The 21,707-nt window shown below is 39.1% G+C and overlaps 1 protein-coding gene and 1 long non-coding RNA gene across 2 annotated transcripts in view; one reads left to right on the top strand and one right to left on the bottom strand.

Annotated features, from left to right (window-relative positions):
- The window catches only part of LOC123231856, a 17,188-nt gene extending 8,466 nt beyond the window's left edge, over positions 1-8,722 (top strand). The window contains exon 2 of the long non-coding RNA XR_006505127.1: positions 8,477-8,722. This is a non-coding gene — a long non-coding RNA (uncharacterized LOC123231856). The remainder of the gene's footprint in view (positions 1-8,476) is intronic.
- A 1,107-nt stretch (positions 8,723-9,829) lies between these two features.
- The window catches only part of SSR1 (signal sequence receptor subunit 1), a 50,992-nt gene continuing 39,114 nt past the window's right edge, over positions 9,830-21,707 (bottom strand). Inside the window, exons 9-10 of the mRNA XM_044667904.1 lie at positions 19,494-19,613; positions 9,830-11,779 (exon numbers count right to left, since the gene is read on the bottom strand). Of these exons, the coding sequence (XP_044523839.1) occupies positions 19,499-19,613 (115 nt within the window). The 3' untranslated portion in view covers positions 9,830-11,779; positions 19,494-19,498. The remainder of the gene's footprint in view (positions 11,780-19,493; positions 19,614-21,707) is intronic.

The following is a 21,707-nucleotide window of genomic DNA, read 5'->3' as shown; positions in this document are numbered from 1 at the left end:
TATATATATACCCTCCCCACCTCCGAATCCCCAGAATCCCTCAAAGCAGAGATTCTATGAAACTTCTTTCTCTGTAACCACCCCAAAGCAGTGTGGGCCAGCTCAGTCTTTTCTCTCTACTGTGGGCTCAGAGCATAGTAACTATTAAGTTAGGCTTGAAAAAAGGAAGTGAATGCTTTAGATAAGTTGCTTATTTAATTACTCATGCTATATCTTAAACGCACGGCCAGGGAATGGACTCTTTTGTATTTAGGGCAGCTGGCTGGCACAGTGCTGCGCCTAGAATCAGGAAGACTCATCTTCCTGAGTTCAAATCTGGCCTTAAACACTTTCTAGCTGTGTGACCCTCAGGAAGTCACTTAACACTATTTGCCTTAGTTCCACATCAGTAAAATGAACTGGAGAAAGAAATGGCAAACGACTTCAATTTCTTTACCAAGAGTAGAACATGACTGAAACATTTGAATAATAATAAAGCTACAACTGCCATACAGAAAGCTATCATTTCTGAAGGGTGAAAAAAATGACTTTATTTTCATGGGTATTACCCAAAGGCAGAATCTGGCTGAAGCAAGCCAATTTACTGGAGATCTCAGAGGTACAGTGCTTTACTAGATTGTTAAGGTAGGGGTACCAAGAGCTGGCCTAAGAACAGTACCTTAATGCCTATTCACTTGAATTTTTTTATTTTTTATTTTAAAAAAATTTCTGCATAAGTTTTTCAAAGTTATATGATCCAAATTGTCTTGCTCTCTTCTTCCCTTCCCAATCCTGGAGCTGACAAGCACTTCAATCAGGGTTATATATGTATTATCACACAAACCATATTTCCATATTATTAATTTTTTTCTAAGTAAATAATCTTGTAAAATCTGAACCCCAAATCACATACTCAAAAAACAAGTGATAAATCATATGTTTTCCTCTGCATTTTTACTCCAACAGTTCATTCTCTGGAGGTGAATAGCATTCTTTATAATAAGTCCCTCAGAATTGTCCTGGGTCATTGTATTGCTCTTAGTAGCGAAGTCTGTCACATTTGATCATTCCACAATATTGCTGTTACTGTGTACAATGTTCTCCTGGTTCTGCTTATTTCACTCTGCATCAGTTCACGTAGGTCTTTCCAGTTCTTTCTGAAATCATCCTGTTCTTCATTCCTTATAGCACAATAGTATTCCATGGTGATCATATACTACAATTTGTTCAGCCATTAGGGAATTGAGGGACATCCCTTTAGTTTCCAATTCTTTGCCATAATGAAAAGAGCAGCCAAAAATATTTTTGTACAAGCAGGTCCTTTCCCAATTTTTTTTTATCTCTTTGGGATATAGACCCAGTAGTGGTATTACTGGATCAAAGGACATGAATTCTTTTATAGCCCTTTGGGCATAATTTCAAATTTCCCTCCAGAATGGTTGGATCAGTTCTTAGCTCCACAAACAATGCATTAATGTCTCAATTTTGCCATTTCCCCTTCAACATTTACCACTTTCCTTTATTGCCATATTGGCCAATCTGATAGGTGTGAGTTGGAACTTCAGAGTTTTAATTTGCATTTCTCTAATCAGGAGGGATTTAGAACATTTTTAAATATGATTATTGATAACTTTGGTTTCTTCATCTGAAAACTGCCTATTCATAGCCTTTGACCACTTAACTATTGGGGAATGACTTAGATTCTTATAAATTTGACTCACATCTTTATATATTTGAGAAATGAGACCTTTATCAGAGAAATTTGTTATAAAATTTTTTCCCCCAGGTCTTTGTTTCCCTTCTAATTTTGGTCGCATTGGTTTTATTTGTACAGACCCTTTTTAATGTATATAATCAAAATTACTCATTTTATATCTTGCAATGTTCTCTATTTCTTGTTTGATTTCCCTTTCCTCATAGATCTTACAGGTAAACTATTCTATGTTCACCTAATTTACATCACTCTTTATATCTAAATCTTATACCCATTTTGGCCTTATCTTAGTAGAGGGTGGGAGATATTGATGTATACCTAATTTTTTCCATATTGTTTTCAAATTTTCCCAGCAGTTTTTGTCAAATACTCAGTTCTTATCCCCAAAGCTGGGATATTTGGGTTTATCAAACACCAGATTGCTGAGGTCATTTAGGCTTAATCTATTCTATTGATCCAAATGTGCTTCTTATAAACAACATATGGTAGGATTCTGGTTCTTAATCCATTCTGCTCTCTACTTCTGCTTATGGGTGAGTTCATCCCATTTCCATTCATAGTTATTATTACCACCTGTGTATTCCCCTTCATTTTGTATTCCTCTTTTGGTCCTGCCCTTTGTCCTTTCACTCTTTCCTTCCACACCAGTCTTTTGATCTTAATCATTCTCCCAATCTCCCCACCCCTTATATTACTCCTCTTCCTGCCACCACCCTTCTTATTCAACCTTCTACTTCTCTATAGGATTTTTTAAACAGCCCCCTCCCTCTCTTATTACTCCCCTGTTCACCACCCCCTTTCTTATTCTTATTTACAAGATGGAATTCTATACTAATAAATCAGGTTGTACTTCCCTTTATGAGACAATTCTAATGAGAGTAAGGCTAAAGAATTACCTGTCACCACTCTCATCATCCCCTTCACTATAGTATTTTTCCCCTATGCCTCTTTCTGTGATATTATTTACCCCATTTTACTTTTCTCTTCCTGTTTCTTTTAGTGCTGTCCCTTTTCACTTCTAGTTTTTTTTTACATAGCATCCTAAAAAGCTTACTGTCATATCCTCTCTCTATGTATACTTCTAACTGCTATGATAATGATAAAAAATGTCAAGAGTTACAAATGTCATCTTTTCATATAGGAATATAAACAATTTGACCTAATTGAGGCTCTTAAAATTTTTTTTCTTTTTACCTTTTTATACTTCTTAAATTTTGTATTTGGACATCAGTTTTTCTGTTTAGGTATGGTCTTTTTTTCAGGAATCCTTAGACATCTTCTGTTTTATTAAATGACCATAATTTGTCCTAAGAGAATATAGTCAGTTTTGTTGAGTTGGTCATTCTTGGTTGTAAACCCAATTCCCTTGCTTTCTGGAATATATTTCAAGTCTTCTTATCCTTAAATGTGAAAATTGCTAGATCCTGTGTAATCCTGACTGAGACTCCATGATATTTGAATAGTTTTCTTCTGGCTGCTTACAGTATTTTCTCCTTGGCCTGGAGCTCTTGCACTTGGCTATAACATTCCTGGGAGTTGTCATTTGGGGATTTATCGTAGGAGATGATATGTGGATTCTTTCAATATCTATTTTACCCTCTTGTTCAAGAATATCAAAACATCTTTGTGGTGGAAAAAAAATGGAAAATAAGGGGTTGTCCCTCAATTGGAGAGTGGCTGAACAAATTGTGGTATGTGATGGTGATGGAATACTATTGTACTGTGAGGAATGAAGAACAGGATGATTTCTATATGAACTGAGAGAACCTCAATGAACTGATGCAGAGTGAAATGAGCAGAACCAGAATATTGTATACAGAAAGTAAAACATTGTGGAATGATCTAATGTAATGGACTTTGCTACTAGTAGAATGCAACAAGCCAGTACACTCCTGAAGGACTTATGGGAAAGAATGCTAACAAAGAACTATGGGAGTAGAAATGCAAAAGAAGAACATATGACATCATTGCAGTTTTCTTTGATACTTTTATGTAAAATAATGTCTAGGCTTTTTTTTTTTTTTTTTTTTGGTCCTTTTTGGTTATGACTTTCAGGTAATCCAATAATTCTTAAATTGTCTCTTCTAGGTCTGTTTTCTAGATCAGTTGTTTTTTTGATGAGATATTTCATATTTTCTTCTAATTTTCATTCTTTTGTTTTTGTTTTATTGTTTCTTGATGTCTCATAAAATCATTAGCTTGTATTTGACCTAATTTTTAGAGACTGAATTTCTTCCAGGACTTTTTGATCCTTCTTTTCCATTTGATTCATTTTACTTTTCATCAAAACTTTTTTTTTCATTATTTTTTGTGCCTCTTTTTCCAGTTGACCAATTCTGCTTTTTAAGTTGTTTTCTTTTTGCATTACTTTCATTTCTTCCCATTTTTCTTTAATCTGTCTTACTTGACTTTTGAATTCCTTTATGAGTTCTTCCAGAGTTCACAACCAATTCCTGTTTGTTTGTTTTTTTTGTTTTTTTGTTTTTTTTTTTAAGTTTTGCATGTGGTTGCTTGGATCTCACCATCTCCTGTTGGTTAGGTTCTTTGCTCTTCTTCCCTGTAGAAATTTTTGAGGGTTAAGTGTTTGTTTGTTTTTGCCATTTGCTCATTTTCCCAGCCATTTTTGCTTATGAATTGAGAATTCTGAAAGCTGCTTGCTGATTCTATCTTCTCTACTGGCTTGAAGGATTTTACCTTGGGGATAAGTATTTACTGCTGCCTCAGAGGCTTGAAAGGGCCCAGCCAGATGTACTTCTGGATCTCACTGTAGGCTGGTGCCAGGACCTGGGACTTCAAGGGATAGGCCTGAGGTGCTTTTTGGTTGGTGTAGCCCCCTTCCCTGGATCCTTAAGTTGGCCTATGCCCAGGTTCTGCATTTGGTGGGCTGGGTGGGGGGATGGTCAGCCAGCACTTCTTAGTGTGCAGTTTTGGTTCTGGTTCCCTCTTATCCTATAAAAATAAACTCTCTCTCTCTCTCTCTCTCTCTCTCTCTCTCTCTCTCTCTCCCTACTTTTCAGGTTGTGTTCTGTAGGAGAGCCCCTTCACTTGTCCTGTTTTTACTCCTGTCCTTTTGAGGAGCCTTCTAAAGATTGGTTTGGAAGGATAGTCAGAGTGGTTTTGGCTTTTGCTGCTACTAAGCCACCATCCCAATTGGCCCTGCCCTCCAAGGCAGGTGCAGACCCCAGATAGAGACAATGGCATATTGAAACAATAGCAGGTGGAATGTCACATAGGAAGAACAACCAGCAGATCATTTGGACTAGAAAGGAATGAAGGGAAGTGAAATATGGTTGGAAGAGTAGGAGGGAGAGAATCCAAAACTATGACATTCAAATTCATCGATTCAGAATTGGACTTGCAATAGCTCTTAAAGATGATGGGTTTATTCTTCTGAGAAGGAAACTGAGGCCCAGAGAGGAAAGGAATTTGTCCAGGATTAAACTCATACCTCCAGAGCTTAAAAGCAGAGTACTACTTATTAATTTATTCATTTGCATCCCAAATGTGTCTATATTATTTTGCAAACATGAGCTTAAGATTACGAGGGAAACATGGACATTTTTCAGAGAGTTTTGGGGGGGAAGAGGAACTGGGTGTGGGTAGCTGGGTCCCTCTTATTGATTTATGGTATTACCCTACAGAGGGTGACCTTGGAAGGGTTCAGGGTCTGTGTGCATCTACTGCCATGCTCATGCCTGGCTTTTTCTGGCTCTGTTTGGGGCTGCTTTGTTTTTACCTTTCCTTGGTCCTCTGCAATGGGAACTCTATGCCAGAACAGACATCAGTGATAGAGGCATTCCTGACATTTGGGGAATGTTTTCCAAAGATAGGTGTTTGCTTATTCCTGATCTGTAGCAGAGGGGAGACTCTCTGGGAAAAGGTTGGAAGATGCTGGTCTCACAGATATCCAAGGGAAAGTCATCAAGGATGCACCATATTGAAAATCTTTGCACAATATTCAATTAGGAAATTGGCCTATAATTTTGTCCATTTATGCTCTTCCTCTCTTGGGGTAGTAGCACCATATTTGTGTCATAAAAAGAATTCGGCAGGATGCCTTCTCTGCCCATTTTCCCGAATAGTTTATGTAACATTGGGATTCATTGTTCTTGAAATGTTGGATAGGATTCACTTGTGAATCCATCTGACCCTGGGGATTTTTTCTTAGGGAATTCATTGATGACTTGTTCGATTTCTTTTTCTGAGGTGGGATTATTTAAGGATTCTATTTCCTCTTTCCCTCATCTGGGCAATTTGTGTTTTTGTAAATATCTATTTCACTTAGATTAAAGATATAACTTAAAATCTTAAGGCGGAAAGTGGAAATCCCTGCTAAGGAATCACAAATTGCTTTTGAGAATCTCTAGTTTGCTGACAGTATTTTTTGACATATGTGATTCACTGAGATAGGATAAATTTTCAGCTTTTTTTGTAAGAATGGTACACAGTATAGTCCAAAGAATAGCTGACTTGGAGTATTCCTCCAACAGCAGCCATGTGACTAGGAGAAAATGACTCTCTCTGATATTCATTTTCCCCATCTGTAAAATGGAGATAATACTACCTACAGCAGCTATCCCATACAATTGTGAAGATCAAGGCATTTGCTGAGCTTGGAATCACAGAAAATTCTGGTTCTATCACTCAATGCCTGTTTGACATTGGACAAAATCACTTACCCTCCCAGGGCCTTAGTTTCCTTGCCTGTAAAATAAGGGAGTTGGACTATATGGCCTCTAAAGTCTCTGGAGCTGTAAATCTATAATCCTGGGTATAGGAAAAAGTTATGGCCCTATGTAAAGGCGATCTGTTTCCCTTTTCCTTTAGGAGAGACAGGCTGAATTTGGAAGATTGTTTGTTCTGCTAATATGATTGAATCCAACCATTTGAACAGGCAAACTGCTCTTTGCAGCAGTCCAAGGCGCTCCTTTGACTTTTTGGGCCAAAAACACATTGTTGTTTCTTAGTCATGTCTGACTCTTCCTGACATCCTTTTCTTAACAAAGATGCTGGAGTGGTCAATGTGTGGGACTGAACAATTATCAGCCCTACGAGGACCCAGGACAGCTCCGAGGGGCTCACACCTCCCCAGGAGGAACTCTGAAGTCGGAGTGCAGCTTGGAGCCCACCGTTCACTTTATTCCTCCATGAATTGTTCTCTCATGTGTTGTAGAACAACATATGTTCAATCTAGAACACTAAACAAAGCTCCTGGAGCGGTTGGCCACTTGCTTCTCCAGCTCATTTTATGGAAGTGGAGTCGGAGGCCAACAGGTGGAAGTGACTCCCCCAGGATACCCCCGCCAGTCTGTTTCTGAGGTCAGATTTGAATCCAGGGCAAGGAGTCTTCCTGACTCTGTGTGTACCACCCAGCTGCCGTCAGTTGAGGGCTGAATACAGGTTGGCATTTAATGTGGATGAAAAGGGGGCCATATGTCACAAGTGAACCAAATCCATGAATGCTTTTTTTTTTTTTTTTTGCCTCAAATGCCTATTGTTGCAAAGCCTGGAGAGGCGGTGCAGAGTAGCAGCTGGTAATTAAGTCTTGAGTTCTGGAAGACCTGGGTTCATATTCTGCCTCCGACACATACTGATGGAGTGACCCGGCACAAACCACTCCACTCACTGACTCTTAGCAGCTTTCAGGACTCTGGGAAGGGGCTTCATTTGACATTGGTAGGCGTTTCCTTACCTGGGAGTCTTTAATGCGGGTGGAGCCAGTCTCTATCCTATCTTGTAAAGCCTAGTATTTGAAAAGGCTCAACAGCTACAGTCCATTTTCACACTCCTCTCCCTTACCTGGTACTCAAGTAGATGTCTCTCTCCACTGTTATCACCCATTGTTTGGGGGCACTGAAGAACAGATTTATCTCAGGTGTGTAGCTTAGTCTCTGAGCTTAAATAAAATGTAATATTAATACTCTTGCTTGTACCAATGAGTGGTTGGAGGAAAGTACCCTTAGGCTTACAAGGTGCCTTGTAAATAGGAGTCACTGTTTTGACCACCACCGATTTGGGATAGAGTACTGGATTTTCATTTAGGAGATCTGGTCTGAAGTTCCTGAGGCCGGATTTGAACCCAACAACCCCCATCTCCAGGCCTTATGTTTTAGCCACTCAGCTATCTAGGTGCCCTGAGCAGGTTAATTTTTTTTGGTTTTGTTTTGTTTTGTTTTAAACATTTTTCGTTTTTAACATGGTTACATGATTCACGCTCCTACTTTCCCCTTCACCCCCCGCACCCCCCCCACCCATGCCGACGCTCATTTCCACTGGTTTTGTCATGTGACGTTGCTGAGCAGGTTAATTTTTAAAAGAACATGGAAAGGGGCAGCTGGGTAGCTCAGTGGAGTGAGAGTCAGGCCTAGAGACAGGAGGTCCTAGGTTCAAATCCAGCCTCAGCCACTTCCCAGCTGTGTGACCCTGGGCAAGTCACTTGACCCCCATTGCCCACCCTTACCAATCTTCCACCGAAGTACAAGGGTTTAAAAAAAAAAAAAAAGAACATGGAAAGGCCTACATAAAATTATGAAGAGTGAGACATGAAATAGCAAGAGAATATTATATACAGCAATAGAAATGTTTGAAGAATGACTTGTGTACGTCCACCTCCAGAGAAAGGAGTGATAAATAGTAACAAGCAAAGGAGAATTTTCTATGTACATCTATCTGTTTTGTCAAATCATGCAGGGAGGAGAGGAAGGGAGGGAGTTATCTGGGAATTTTAGTGTAACAAATACATTTAAAATTATAAAATAATACTTGCACTATCCTATCTCACAGGGTTGTTGTGAAGAACAAGAGACAATATATGATGGAGAACTCATGATGAAGCATACTATCCACCCCTTGACAGAGAAGTGATGGAGTACAGATTGAGACATATTTTTGACACTTGGCCAGTTTGGAAATTGTTTTTGTTTGACGATGTCTATTTGTTACAAGGGTTTTGTTTTTCTATTTTTTTTCCATGGTGGGGAGAGAAAATGGGCTTTTGTTCACTGGAAAAGAAGGTATTAAGTAAAGGAATGATGTAAGACATATTTTAGTACTTGAAGGATGCATCTTTTCATCAATGTTGATACTGATTACAATGATTGAGTAACTGGCTTTTATAAGTTACTGCCACTGAGGAAATCATCATTTGGTGGCCAGCCCTCTGGTGAGGAGCCTTTTAGCCCAGAGTTCTCATGACAGAAATGTAACCTTCCTGCTAGAATTGCTAAAGAGTCAGTCTGCTACTAGCTAATACTTGGGGTTCCTGCCTCTGCTTCTTAAGGGATGACTGTTCCTCCAGAAACCTCTGTGTGACCTGGGTTCTCTTTTTGGCCGGAATATTGATTGATGCTATGATCTTATGCAAATCTTTTCAACTTTGGGCCTCCTTTCTCCATCTGTAAAACGAGACTTCACCAAACTCCTGGTATGTCCTTTGACAGAGCTGAAAGAGGGTGACTGCCAAACACTCTGACCTCCTTGGAAGCTTCTTAGTTGTTTTAAGAACAAAGCAGCCTTGGTAATATGCTTGGTAATTTTCAAGGAGACCCTTATTTTCATTCTGCACAGGATGCTATGAGACACGGTGTGGCAGAGAGGATAGAGGACTGGCCTGGCCGTGGAATCTGCAAGGACTGGGTTCCAATCCTGCCTCTATACAGTCTGGGGAGATGGCCTGGGGCAAGTCTGTTAGGAGAAGGGAACGAGCCTACTATGTGCTAAGTGCTTTACAAATATTGTCTCATTTAATCCTGCAAGTTAAACGCTATTTTCGTCCCCATTTTACAGCTTAGGAAACCAAGGAAGAAGTTAAGTGATTTGCCAAGGGTCACACAGTTAGTAAATATCTGAGGCCACATTTGAACACAGGTCTTCCTGATGCTGACTCTAGGTCCTGTCCACTGGGTCACCTAGCTGCTTCTAAGTATTCTAGGCAGCAAAGAGTATTAAATTTCAGAGGCATTCCTGATCTGTATTGATGGAAGGGCTCCCCTACAGATGAAATATGGATCCAGACCCCCCCTCCCTGAAAAAAAAAAAAGGATGCTAAGACCAGGTTTATAAATACAGTACATTGTCGCATGCAGACTAGCCACCATTACAGAAATTCAGTTACTTTTTAGAGTAGTCACATCATTGTCCAAAAGTTACAATATCAACTTTATTTTGAAGTGATTTCTGAGGATGGAGATCTGTAACATGTGGGACAGTACTCAGATGGTGTGGGCAATGAGAGACAGTAACAGAAAGATCAGCTTTTTTCTTTTTTAGATATTGTTGAAATGGAAAACAAAAAAAAGATTTAGAAGATAAAAGTGGCAATGGGCAACATTTAATGTATACAATATAGGTGGAAAATAAAAGATTTTTGACCAGAAATACAGCTCGTTTTCACCCAGTTAAAAGAGATGAGGTTTATGAAGTTGGAAATTAATGTTCTTAGATCCTATAGTCTCTTAACCTTTCAGATCTTGATAGTGACTTTGTGCCTGAGATGCTGGCATGATTGTACTGCTCTCAAGAGAATTTGATGTTTTACCAAATGGCCTGTGGGGAAACCTGTTTTTATTTTTGCTTTTGCTCAGGAAGAGGAGCTGCAATAGCTTACTGCCACTAGGAACTCTGACAAATGCCCCAAATTTATACTATTCTACCTGCTTTTTTGGTGGCAATTTTTAGCCCATGTAAATGAATTCTGGCAGAATGGTACAGACTCACCAGGCCTTCCCCTCTTTAAATTAGCTGATGATGAACAATGTAATATTGAACACCACCCTCATCCCTGCCTTCATTCTACATGAACCATTCTGAAACAGTCACGATGCATGTAGCGGGGGGAGTCTTCAGAGAATTTTCTGACTGAAAAAGAAGATGGGCTGGTCATCCAGAGAATGCAGGAGATAACCTCTGGAGAGCCCACGGCCTGACTAGTAGGTTCCCAGTGCTGAGTATTTGAGGAAGGCTAAAGCATGTCAGGTAGACGTGCTGTGGCAGCTTTTTGGGGGGATGTGGAGAGTGTTGCATGGGATGGGAGGCATGGATGGACTGTGATCTGCATCCCTGGAGAGCCTGGAGGAGCTGGCAGATCCAGTGGAGTCTTGGAGGAGGCAGACAAGGATGGTGGGATGGTCAAATCTAAACCGCATTTCTCCCTTGGGAGCTGAAGATAACCTGTGTGCGGTGTTTTCCTTAGGGTGGCTCGATGCTGCTTTAGAGTGTTCATTTAATAGCAGGTCAGAGAAGAAAAGAGGCTTCTGTCCTCTGGTCCTCCCATTCACTGTTTCTATCTCTCCATGTAATGATTTTAGCCGGAGAGAACAGCAAACCCTTTCAGAGTGGCAGCGTCCCAACACTGGACCTCAGGAGAAGAGCCACGAGGTGAAATCCCCGTCCTGAAGACGCCCACTTTTGTTTTTACAGCCCTTTATAATGGGCATTGCATGAGACATTACTCAACTTTGGTCTTACACTCTTTCTCCACATAAGTTACTGTTTAAATTGACTAACCTCCTAAGACATGAGTTCTTGAACATTTCCCAGGATGGAACTGGTTTTCTTGCTAAGGTTCATGTTGCAACCACCAATATGAATGGGTTCGCTCACTTGGTAAGGGGCCATCTGTCTCCCCAAGGGCTGCAACTGAGTTAAGAAACAACAGGACTTAGTGAACCTACAAATTATGTTACACAAACCATAAAGTAATATGGCAAAACCATAAAGTAACATCTGGCAATGACCACCACCCTGCTGCTACCGAGGAGAAGTGTGTCGCTGAGACACCTCCGTCTGTAAACGAGGTACAACGATTATTCTTCATAAACCACAGGCTGCAAGTTAGAGAAGTTCCCTAGGGACGATCATCCGAGAGGGTGATCCAGGTCAGCGTGTTGGTACCACTGGAGCGAGTTCATGGAATAGCAGAACAGAGGAGAAAAGCGAATTCTGTCCTCTGGTCACCCCAACCACTGGTCTCTATCTCTACTCGTAGCAAGTTCACCTGCAGAGAATTGCCCTTACACTTGGATCCCTTAAGGTGGTACATTTGCAGGAGAGGTCTGATTACATCAGTGCATCTCCCTCCTTGTGAGTCTGAAAAAAACAAAGGGAAAAAGCACTGTATCAAAAGGCTTAAAGAAACTGGGATAAACCAATCATTTTCTGCCAGGATGTGTAATACATGCTGGTGGGAAGAGGTAAAATCAAACTCAGAAGCATGGTACACGGGATACCTTTTAGGAGGGTTGGTTAAAAGATAAATGCAATACTTAGCATAAAACATGGCTCGTATAAATCTCCTCTTATGGCAGAAAAATGACAGGACTGCCTGAAAAGGCTTCATCTGTCTGGTATGTTATGTTCCAGAGCTGTCCCAAGTACTTTACATGTATTATTGCCATCCTCAGTTCACAGCTGAAAAAACTGAAGTGGACAGAGCTAAAGAACTTGCCCAAGATCACACAGCTAGTAACTTTCTGAAGCCACACTGAATTCAGGTCTTTCTGACATCAGACCAGTGCTCTCTATCCACTGTGCCATCTAGTCACTTCTGCCCATACTAGAGATGGGTGAAAGAAATGCTGAATTTTAGTTGATCTATTTTTCTTTTGATATCCAAAACATCACAAGCAACATTTTTTTTTAGACCTTTTACTTTCTATCTAACAACTCTTAAGACAGAAGGGTTTGAGGGTAGGCAATTGGGGTTAAGGAGTAACAGGGTCACACAAGTAGGGAGTATCTGAGATCACATTTGAATCCAGGACCTCACATCTCCAGGCCTGGAGTTCTATACACTGTGCCACCTAGCTATCTCCATTAGTAACAACTTATTAGTCAAATCAATCAATCAAAAAATATTTGTTAACTGCCTACTATGAGCCACACATTGTGCCAAGCCCTGGGGATAACAAAAAGTGACAAAAGACAATCCCTGCCCTTGAAGAGCCCACACTCTAAAGGAGAAAACAATATACAAAGAAATATCTACAAAGTAAGCTATATACAGGATAAATAGGGAATACTTAAGAGGAGGGCATTAGAAATAAGAGGAGCTGGGAAAGGCTTCCTGTAAAAGATGGGATTTTAGTTGAGATTTTAAGAAAGCCAGGGGAAGGCAGAGGTAGAAATGAAGGAGAACATTCTAGGCATGGGTAACAGCCAGAGAAAATGTCCAGAGCCAAGGGATGTATCTGCTGGGAAATTAAGGTGGAGGAAGACTGGAAAGGTAGGAGGTGAGTAGGTTATGAAGGGCTTTGAGTGCCAGACAGAGCATTTTGCATTTGGTCTTGAATGTAATAGGAAGCCACTGGAGTTTACTGAGTATAGGGGCTGGGGTGGCAGCGATGATCAGGTCATCTCCTGTTAGTATCCTAGCAGACACAGTATACGGTACTGCTAAACAGGGCTACTTTTCCTTCTCTGGAACTAGATCTGTTCTTTTCTGTCTCCGTGCATTTGCTTACTCTTTTCCTTATCTCTGGAATGTGCTCCTTTCCATCTCTGCCTGTTGAAAATCCTACTCATTTTTCAAGTCGCTGTTCTAATGTAGTTTCTTCTAAATGGCTTTTCCTGATTGGTCGCTCCAGTCAACTTTTCTCTATCTTTGGATCTCTTTTACACACCTTCTACTTTGGTGTGTATTTTTCTAATCTCTCCTACCTGACTGTAAGCTCCATGATGACAGGAACTGCGTCTATTCACTTTTGTATTCCTGTGCCAAGCACCGAGCTTTGAATATAGTAAATGTTGAAATGAAACCATGTAAGATTTTTAAAACTCTTTCCTTGTGGTATTTCTGGACCCAAACTATTGATGCTTATTCTTTAAATTCATCTGATTCTGATAAATGTAGAGTTTAAGAAAGATTTAAAAATAAATCTCTAGAAATAATACAATAGCAAAAAAACAAAAAAAGTAAAATCTATAAACAACAGAGGCTCATTACTTAGGTAGAGACAAATTCAAATGTTAGGTGGAATGGCACCTTTGGCAAATCCTGAGACATTTCAAAATCAATCAATCAACCAAAAAGCATTTAATAAGTACTAACAACATTCCAGGAATGTGTTAAATTTTAGGAATCCTCCACAATCTTAGTACAGATGAACATGATATAATTTCTATGCAAATACTCTAAAACCTGTCACAGTTTAGCCCATTTCCCCTTCTCTTTTTTCTCCTCTCATCTTTCCATCCTTGTTCCTCATAGTAGCTTCTAAGTCATCCCTTTATAGTTTAGTTAACACTAGGTGGCCTCTTCGCCTCCGAGGGTCACTCCATTAGCCTGTCCAGATTCTTGAGCCAGGCATCAAAATGCCAGGTTATTCACCTTCCTTTGTCAAAGAGTTCAGTACTTGGCTTGCAGTCTTTTTCTTCCTCTCCAACCCACCTAATCCCTGTCATTATCCAGATTCTGGATCCAAGGGATGTGGATCCTCCTCCATACCCTGGCCTCCTAGAACATCAACTTCCTAGCACCTACAACCTGTCCTTTCATTCATTCTACCTCAACACACCTCAGGATGGTCACATCTTGGCTCTCACTGCCATGAAGAATGTGGCTTTCTCTGTGATCTTGACCTCTCAAGTTCCTTTCTCTGAGTTCCAAGCCTTCCATCTCTCCTTCTGCCTCACTCCAAAGTCTATTCTACTTCCTCACCACAACCTCCAGAGCTTTTCACCCCATTCATTCTCTTCTTCTGGTTTATCACTGTTTTTCTGGTTTCAGTTTCCTCTTCACTGTGTTGACTCCATTTTTCCCCTTAGAATCTCTTGAACCATTGTCCTATTTCTGCTCACACCTTGTTAACCCTCCATCCTGGAATGCTGATCACTATCTGCTTATTCCAGTCATGCCAGGGGAAAATTTTTTTTCCCCTATAGAATTTTTACTTTTCTCTTCCCCCATTCCATATGTCAAACACCTTGAGCATCCCTCATTCTTTATTGATACAGTGGAAAGAGTCCTGAGTTGGCAGTAAGAGAACTTGGGATCAGATTCTGCCTGCCACTTACTACCCAGGTGACACTGGACAAGCCACGTAGGCTCTGTGGGCCTTGGTTTCCTTGTCTCTTGACTGTAGCTTGGACTAGATCAATGGTGATAAATTTAAATAGGAAAGATCTGTCATATTGACTTATTAGAAAGCTACAAATTAACATTTTCTCTGTTGTATTATACTCTGCTTTGTTTCCCATTACATTTTAATCTAGTTAGGACAGCACCGGGGAGATTGGCACCTTTAGATGAGATGTCCTTTAGGGTCCCTTCCAAATTAAATATTAGTTTGAGGAAAAGGTAGTTCATCTTGCTAAAGCCAATCCTCCTATTTTTTCCCTTGGGGCTTTTCTCCATCTTCATCTTTAACCTTTTCTTATCCACTGATGCCTACCTTGCTGCCTACAGTTATGCTTAGATCTTGCCCTCCACCTTAAAAAACCTTTACTTCCATCCCTTCAAACTTTTCCCTTATATTTTTTTCTCTATTTTTTAAAAAAATACTTCTTTCTTGGCCAAACTCCTAGACACTCCTACTGTCTAAGTTTGGTGCTTCATTTCCTCATCAAACTCTCAACCTCTTTGCAATCTGGCCTCTGATCTCTCCATTTGACTCAGCACACATCCTCTGCTAACCTGCTTTTGACGTCTACCTACTTCTAGTGTATAATCTTTTCTGATTCTCCTCCTTCATGTCTGACTGCTTGGTCTCCATTGCTGGGTCACTATTCATTTTCTCATCACTCAGCATGAGTGTCACCCAAGGTCGTACTAGGTTCTCCTCTCTCCCTTGGTGACTTTGATCAGTTCCCAGAGGTTCATGATCTCTTTGCAGATGATTCTGAAATCTATATATCTAATATATTTAACCTGATCCCTAATCTCTCAAAGATGTATCATCTATGGCTATCTGCCTCCTGGAGAAGCACATTATAGTAGGCACAGGGCTAGGCTTAGAGTTAGGAAGGTTCCCTTTCAATTTCAAAAATCTATAAGGTGGGTGACTTAAATGCTTTCAGCCTTAAGTTTCTTCATTTGTAATAGCTGTATACTTCACATGGCTTTAAAGCACCATTTAAATGCCTGTTGCTATTCACAGTAGGAAGCACAGGGGATATGAGATAAGGGCAGGAGTCAGGAAGACCTGAGTTAAAATCTGGCCATAGCTACTTACAGCTGTGCAACCTTGGGTAATTCACTTCACCCTGTTTGCCTCAGTTTCCTCATTGGTAAAATGATTTGGAGAAGGAAATGGCATACCGCTCCAATATCTTTGCCAAGAAAACCTCAAATGGAATTATGAAGAATGGACATGACTTGATGAGACTGTACAACAATTTTCTCCATTTGGATGTCCTGTTAGCAACTCAAATTCAATAAGGCACAAATGGAATTCATCATCCCTTAGAGAGCCATTCCTTTTCCCAACTTCTCTACTTTGGTTGATGGCATGATTATTTTTCCATTTTCTCATGTTTGAAACCTTGAAGGCAACCTTGACTTTCCTTATCTCTCTCATAGATATCCGATCAGTGGCCAAGTCTTGTCAAATTCTATCTCCAAATCCCTTGTATCCCTCCCATTCTCTTAAACTAGCACCTCTTACCCAGACTACCTACCATGTTTTTAGTCTCTCTGTCTTCCCATCTTTCTTTTCTGTCTTAGGATCAGTACTAAGTTTCTTGCATGTGGTAAGGGCTAAACAAAACTTTTTCTGTACTGAATTAAGTATTTCTTGTATTTTCCTTCCTTGACCCTAATCCACACATACACAATCACTAATATATGATAGGAGTTCAAATATCATATTAATTCAGAGAGATGTCATGTATTTTCCTTAAATCTTATTTGTACAAAACCCGATAGCAATGTAGAACCACATTCTTTGTAGCACAGTTACAAGCTGTGGTTTCAAATGAAATCTCAAAAACCAAAAGGAACCTGGAAGGTTTGATAGTTTTCATAAAAAAGACCCATTAGCCCTCTGGACCAGTGTTGCTGGCCGCTCTCTGAATTATTCATTGTGAAGTTAGAGGTAACAATGTCTACGGAGGGGGAAAACTGTCTGGAATAGGGACTAATGTTAAGATACAATTACAAATATAAATTTTTAAGAACAGTTATTAATTATGCTATTAATGACAGAGATGAAAGTACCGATAAAAAAATGGATGTCATTGGATATATGAAAATAAAAAATCAGAATGCCATTTCCAATGTTAAAGAGTATGTATTTTCCTTTGTAAAACAATCAAGACAAAATGGAATGCTGATCAGCCTGTAGCCCTTCAATGGATAGTCTCAGGAACTGAAAATCCAGTTGAAAGTGGCTTTTAAAGCAATCACTGATAGTGCCAGAGTTTGCAAAGAAGTCCTATAGTTATAAGACATTACTAACTCATCAATTATTTCTTAGTTTTAATGAGAAGATGGTGGACTACACCAACTTCATAGCCTTTAGAAAATATACAAATATCATTTCAGCTTTAGAAAAGTAGTCTAGAATAGTGGACAAGGGGACAGACTTTGGAATCAGGAAGACTGGGGGATGCTTCAAGCTCTGCCTATAATATATGCCAGGTATTTGGCCATGAATAAGTTGCTCTCATGTATCAGGCAACTCTCAGACCAGAAGCAGCAGATAAGTTACTGATTTGTATTAGAAGAACATGTTTCAGTACTTTAGTTCCCTATGCTGATGGAATCACAGATCCATGGCAACCCTCCCCAATCCCCAATCATCTTAACCAAATCAGAAACCCTGATCAAATATCCACATTCTTCAATAGGTTGGGCAATGCAACTGTGCAAGAGATGTGAAAGTCACTCTTGTGACAGCACAGCCACTGAATATACAAAAGGGGGGAAAAAAGGGTCTTGGAGCAATGTTAGATGCACTGGCTGGTGGTTGAAACATGCCACTGAGGGGAAAAAATGCTTCTAAGAGAAACATTCACCAAAAGAGTAATCAGAGGCCCTAAACTCTTCTTCAAAAAAGGTCAAACACTAGTTTTGAGGTATATCTTGAAATATACCCTTTAAGGTATCCAATCACTCAGCTAAAAAGATATGAATCTCAGAACAAATTGTTATCAAGGTGGAATTGTATCAAAGCTATATGCCCTTCACAGACATCCTAAAAAGGCAGGCAGACCTCAGGTGGGCTTTGGTTGGAGTGTCATATCTTGACAGTGAAAAAATGAAAAAAACCATAGGCAGGCATTCTGTACAACTAAACTAATTCATAAAATCAATGATCCATTGCTTAAAAATTGCTGCAATGGTGAAGATGAAATATGTGGAAAGACTGGGAAGAAGAGAATAACGACAAGTGACAAAGACAGCAGCAATGATAAAGATGAATAAAACATCTTTATTTGCATTTTTAAAATGTAATAAAATCCACAGTAAATACATTTTATATGGTAATTTAATGTACTTTTTTCAGTGTTGCTTATACATATTTTTGTAAAAGTATTAAAATATTTGTACATATTTTTCCTTTGAAAGTGATCTCATCTTATTAAAGGGGAGAGGGTCTAAAAAACCCCAAACCAATTACTTATTAAATTGAATATGAAATAGAGAAAAAGCAGATTCATCCTTGGCTTCCATCATTCTTGAGAGTTTTAAATGCATGGAAAGGGACCATCTCATCAAATGTATTTTAAATTGAGAAAAACTGCTCTTTTGATACATAGATCCAGGGACAATTAAGCCTTTCCACTAAATCCCACCCCATCCCCCAGGTATCTGGAAAAAAAAAAATGATGGGGGTGGGAGTCCATATATTTGTCTTCAAGTATATTTGAAAAGCTCTCACATAGAAGAATGAATTTATATTCTATGAGTTTCCAATGAACAGAATTAGGACCCGGAGGAGGAGTTTATGGGAGGCTAATCTCAGTTTAAATATAAGGAAGAAACATTTAATAATTTGAGCTGTCCAAAAATTAAATGGGATGACCCATGGGAAAATGAACTAGTCAAAGAAAGCTATAAGGAATGTTGTTGAATGTGTTCCTTCACTGAGTGGGGAGACTGGACTAGATGATCTCTAAGGTTCCTTCCAATTCTATGAACTTAAGTCTAATAAGAAAGACAAATCAAGGCTTTACAATTCTTGTCATACATCTTATGTGGATTTGCACATCTGTACCTATATATTTATATTTGGGTCACATTCTAGAGACAGTTTGATTTTTTGGCTGTTGTAGTCCTTTCCTCTGCTTTCTCTCTCCACTCTTAAGAAGACTAGTTTAAACCTAGCTAGGTGGGCAAAGGGTTTTTTAACAAGTGTCCCAGTAGGGTCCAGATTGTTCTCAAAACTGTTTCTTGTGCCATTAACATTTCTACTTTGGTTTCTGAAATGAAGAGTTGATTTCTGTCCTGGACCTGCCAAGGTTAAGCTCTTGGACAGGAAATTTCCCTTTATTCCAATGCAGATAAGCCACTACTCTGCAACTTCTATTCTTAAGAGAGTTGCCTGGGGCATTGAGAAAGTTAAGTGATTTGCCCATAGTCATAAGGCCAGTTTGAATCTAAAAATGAGGCCTGATCCCATCCAGGCCTGGTTGGCTCTAAGGCTGACCCCCTATCCATAATGTTGGTCGAGGATACAAAAATAATTTACTTCTATTTGATGAGCTCCTAGGACAGTTTATTGGTGTCTTATTGAGTGCATCCTTTCCATTAATTCTGGTCTCATTTTGTGTGTTCAAATTTTGCAGGGGCAGAGTAAACTGGAATATGGGGCCTATGGTCTAGTGGAGAGAATCTAGAGGAGAAAACTGCTTTTTTAGTTACCTTTGCTATAGAACAGGATGGTTCCTGGAGTCATTCTTATCTTCTGACGTCTCCAGTTTTGTTTTGCTTTTCCTGTTTTTGGCAACTCGGAGAGGCGGCCCTGGGGATGTTTTGTTCATTCTGTGAAATAAGAAAGCATAAAGGTGGCGTAGTGGATAGAACACTGGACTTGGCAACAGGAAGAATTGGGTTCAAATCCCACCTCGGATACTTACTAGTTGTGAGACTCTAGGAAAGTCACAACCTCATTGAGTCTGTTTTCTTATCTGCTAAATCAGGATAATGACAGTACACCTACCTCATAGGGATGCAGTGAGGACCAAATGAAGTATGTAAAGCACTTCATAAATTTTAAATCCATCTATAAATGCCAACTCTTACTAACCAGTGTTGCACAGCACACCAGGGAGTACAACATGCCCATTACAACTTTGGGTCCCCTGAGTTTGGAACAACACTAGTTCTCTTTTAAGATACTTAAACTTGAATTTGGACTATTTGGAGAATTTGTGCAGAGATGAACCAACACTGGTGGCTGAAACCGAAAAGATGAATGTAGGCAGAGTTCTTAAGCTACATGTGGAACTTGGAAGTGGATACCACTTCTATTATTCGCCTAAGTCAGAAAGTAAGCTTGTCTTTTTTAGTTCATAATCACTGCTTAGAGATGAACTACATCTTACAGCTTTGGTCTCATTCATGGTCTGGACAGTGAGTATCCACTGTTGCTTGCTTGAAGGATACCACTGTGTGCCATTTGATGGCAAAATGGCTTCAATTTGGCACATGATTTTGCAAATCAACTCAACATGCAATGAAGGAAAGATTTTGTGGCTAAAACAAAATTTGTTCTTTCTTTCATTGATGTTGCATAAAAGTCTGCATTATTTTTTATTTTGAGGCATAACTAACTGTCATCAGGGCCGTAAAACCAGATTGCTAATGAGCACTGGTCACCTACAATTACTGGTCTTATTATTGAGTTGTATGGCTCTAAGGCTTTAGCATTTCTGTGAAATGTTTCCTGGCTGAATGGGAACTAATTGCAAATCAGGGAATATATTTATCTCTTTCAAGTTTTTAGTGCATTCTCAAAATGTGGGAAAATACTGTATCTTTAGAAAACTGTAGCCGTTTTCACAAAATTAAACCAAAAATTATTTACTACTATATAGTTTTTTAAAACTCATTTATTCAAAGCATTATTTTATTTTGTATATCTTTAAAAGTTTTGTTTTTTTTTTCTGAAAAAGTCACTAGTATGACAATATTGGGAATTTCAGCTCAGTTCAAAAGAACTTATCTAGATCCCCAAATGATATAGCAGATACTTTATTTTTTTATGACATGATTTTATATCAATGGACTAATTTTTCTCTTATTCTATAATGCATTTGGTAGTCAAGATGGCTGCTGGTAAGAGTATTATGGTATGAGAAAACTATAAAAAAGAATCTTTTATTCTAGTTATCCATAACGATTTTTACCCCTATAAAGTAAAATTACTAATGATTTATTATTTTCAATACCAAGATGAAAAGGTCTCCCAATTCCAAGCTTAAAAGGATGCTAATTTTCTCTAAGCATATTAAAAATGTTCTATGAGTTCAGGATACTTTTAGTATCCAAGAAAAAATAACTGCAACTAAAATAGCTATTTATTGTAGATTATTCTTCACACTCAAACGCTGATCTCTTAGGTAAACATAATAGAGCTTTGAAATCATGAACCCTGGCTACCAAACCCAAATGACCTACTGATCTACTTTAAGTATTACTTCTTTTTTTGACTGGCTAAATTTAGTAGTCAGGCAAAAAAATGTCCATTGTTAAAGATGAACATCCTTCAAGTTTTTAAGGCTAATCTTAAAATTATTTTTAAATGAAAAGGCTACGGAACATAAATCTGAATGTTTCCCACTCCTTACCCTCCCTTCCATCTGAAACTAGAGCAGTGGGGTAACCTCCAAACTGATTCAATCATTCTCTCCATTAGTAAAACGTTTGCACAAATAACCAATTGGTATGTAGTTTACTTACTTATAAATTATGTAATCTACCACTGTACTATTTATACGCATTATAAAACTTACACAAAAACATAAAGGGCAAAATCATATTTGATACTAGTCAATAAGGAGTCATTGTTGTTGTTGTTCAGTTGTTACAGTCATGTCTGACTCTTCTGGAGCCTGTTTGGGGGTTTCTTGGCAA

The sequence above is a fragment of the Gracilinanus agilis genome, chromosome 1 (assembly GCF_016433145.1).
Source record: "Gracilinanus agilis isolate LMUSP501 chromosome 1, AgileGrace, whole genome shotgun sequence".
In the NCBI taxonomy this organism is placed as follows: domain Eukaryota; kingdom Metazoa; phylum Chordata; class Mammalia; order Didelphimorphia; family Didelphidae; genus Gracilinanus; species Gracilinanus agilis.
The sequence above is the reverse complement of the archived record's forward strand: the minus strand, read 5'-3'. Positions and strand labels throughout refer to the sequence as shown.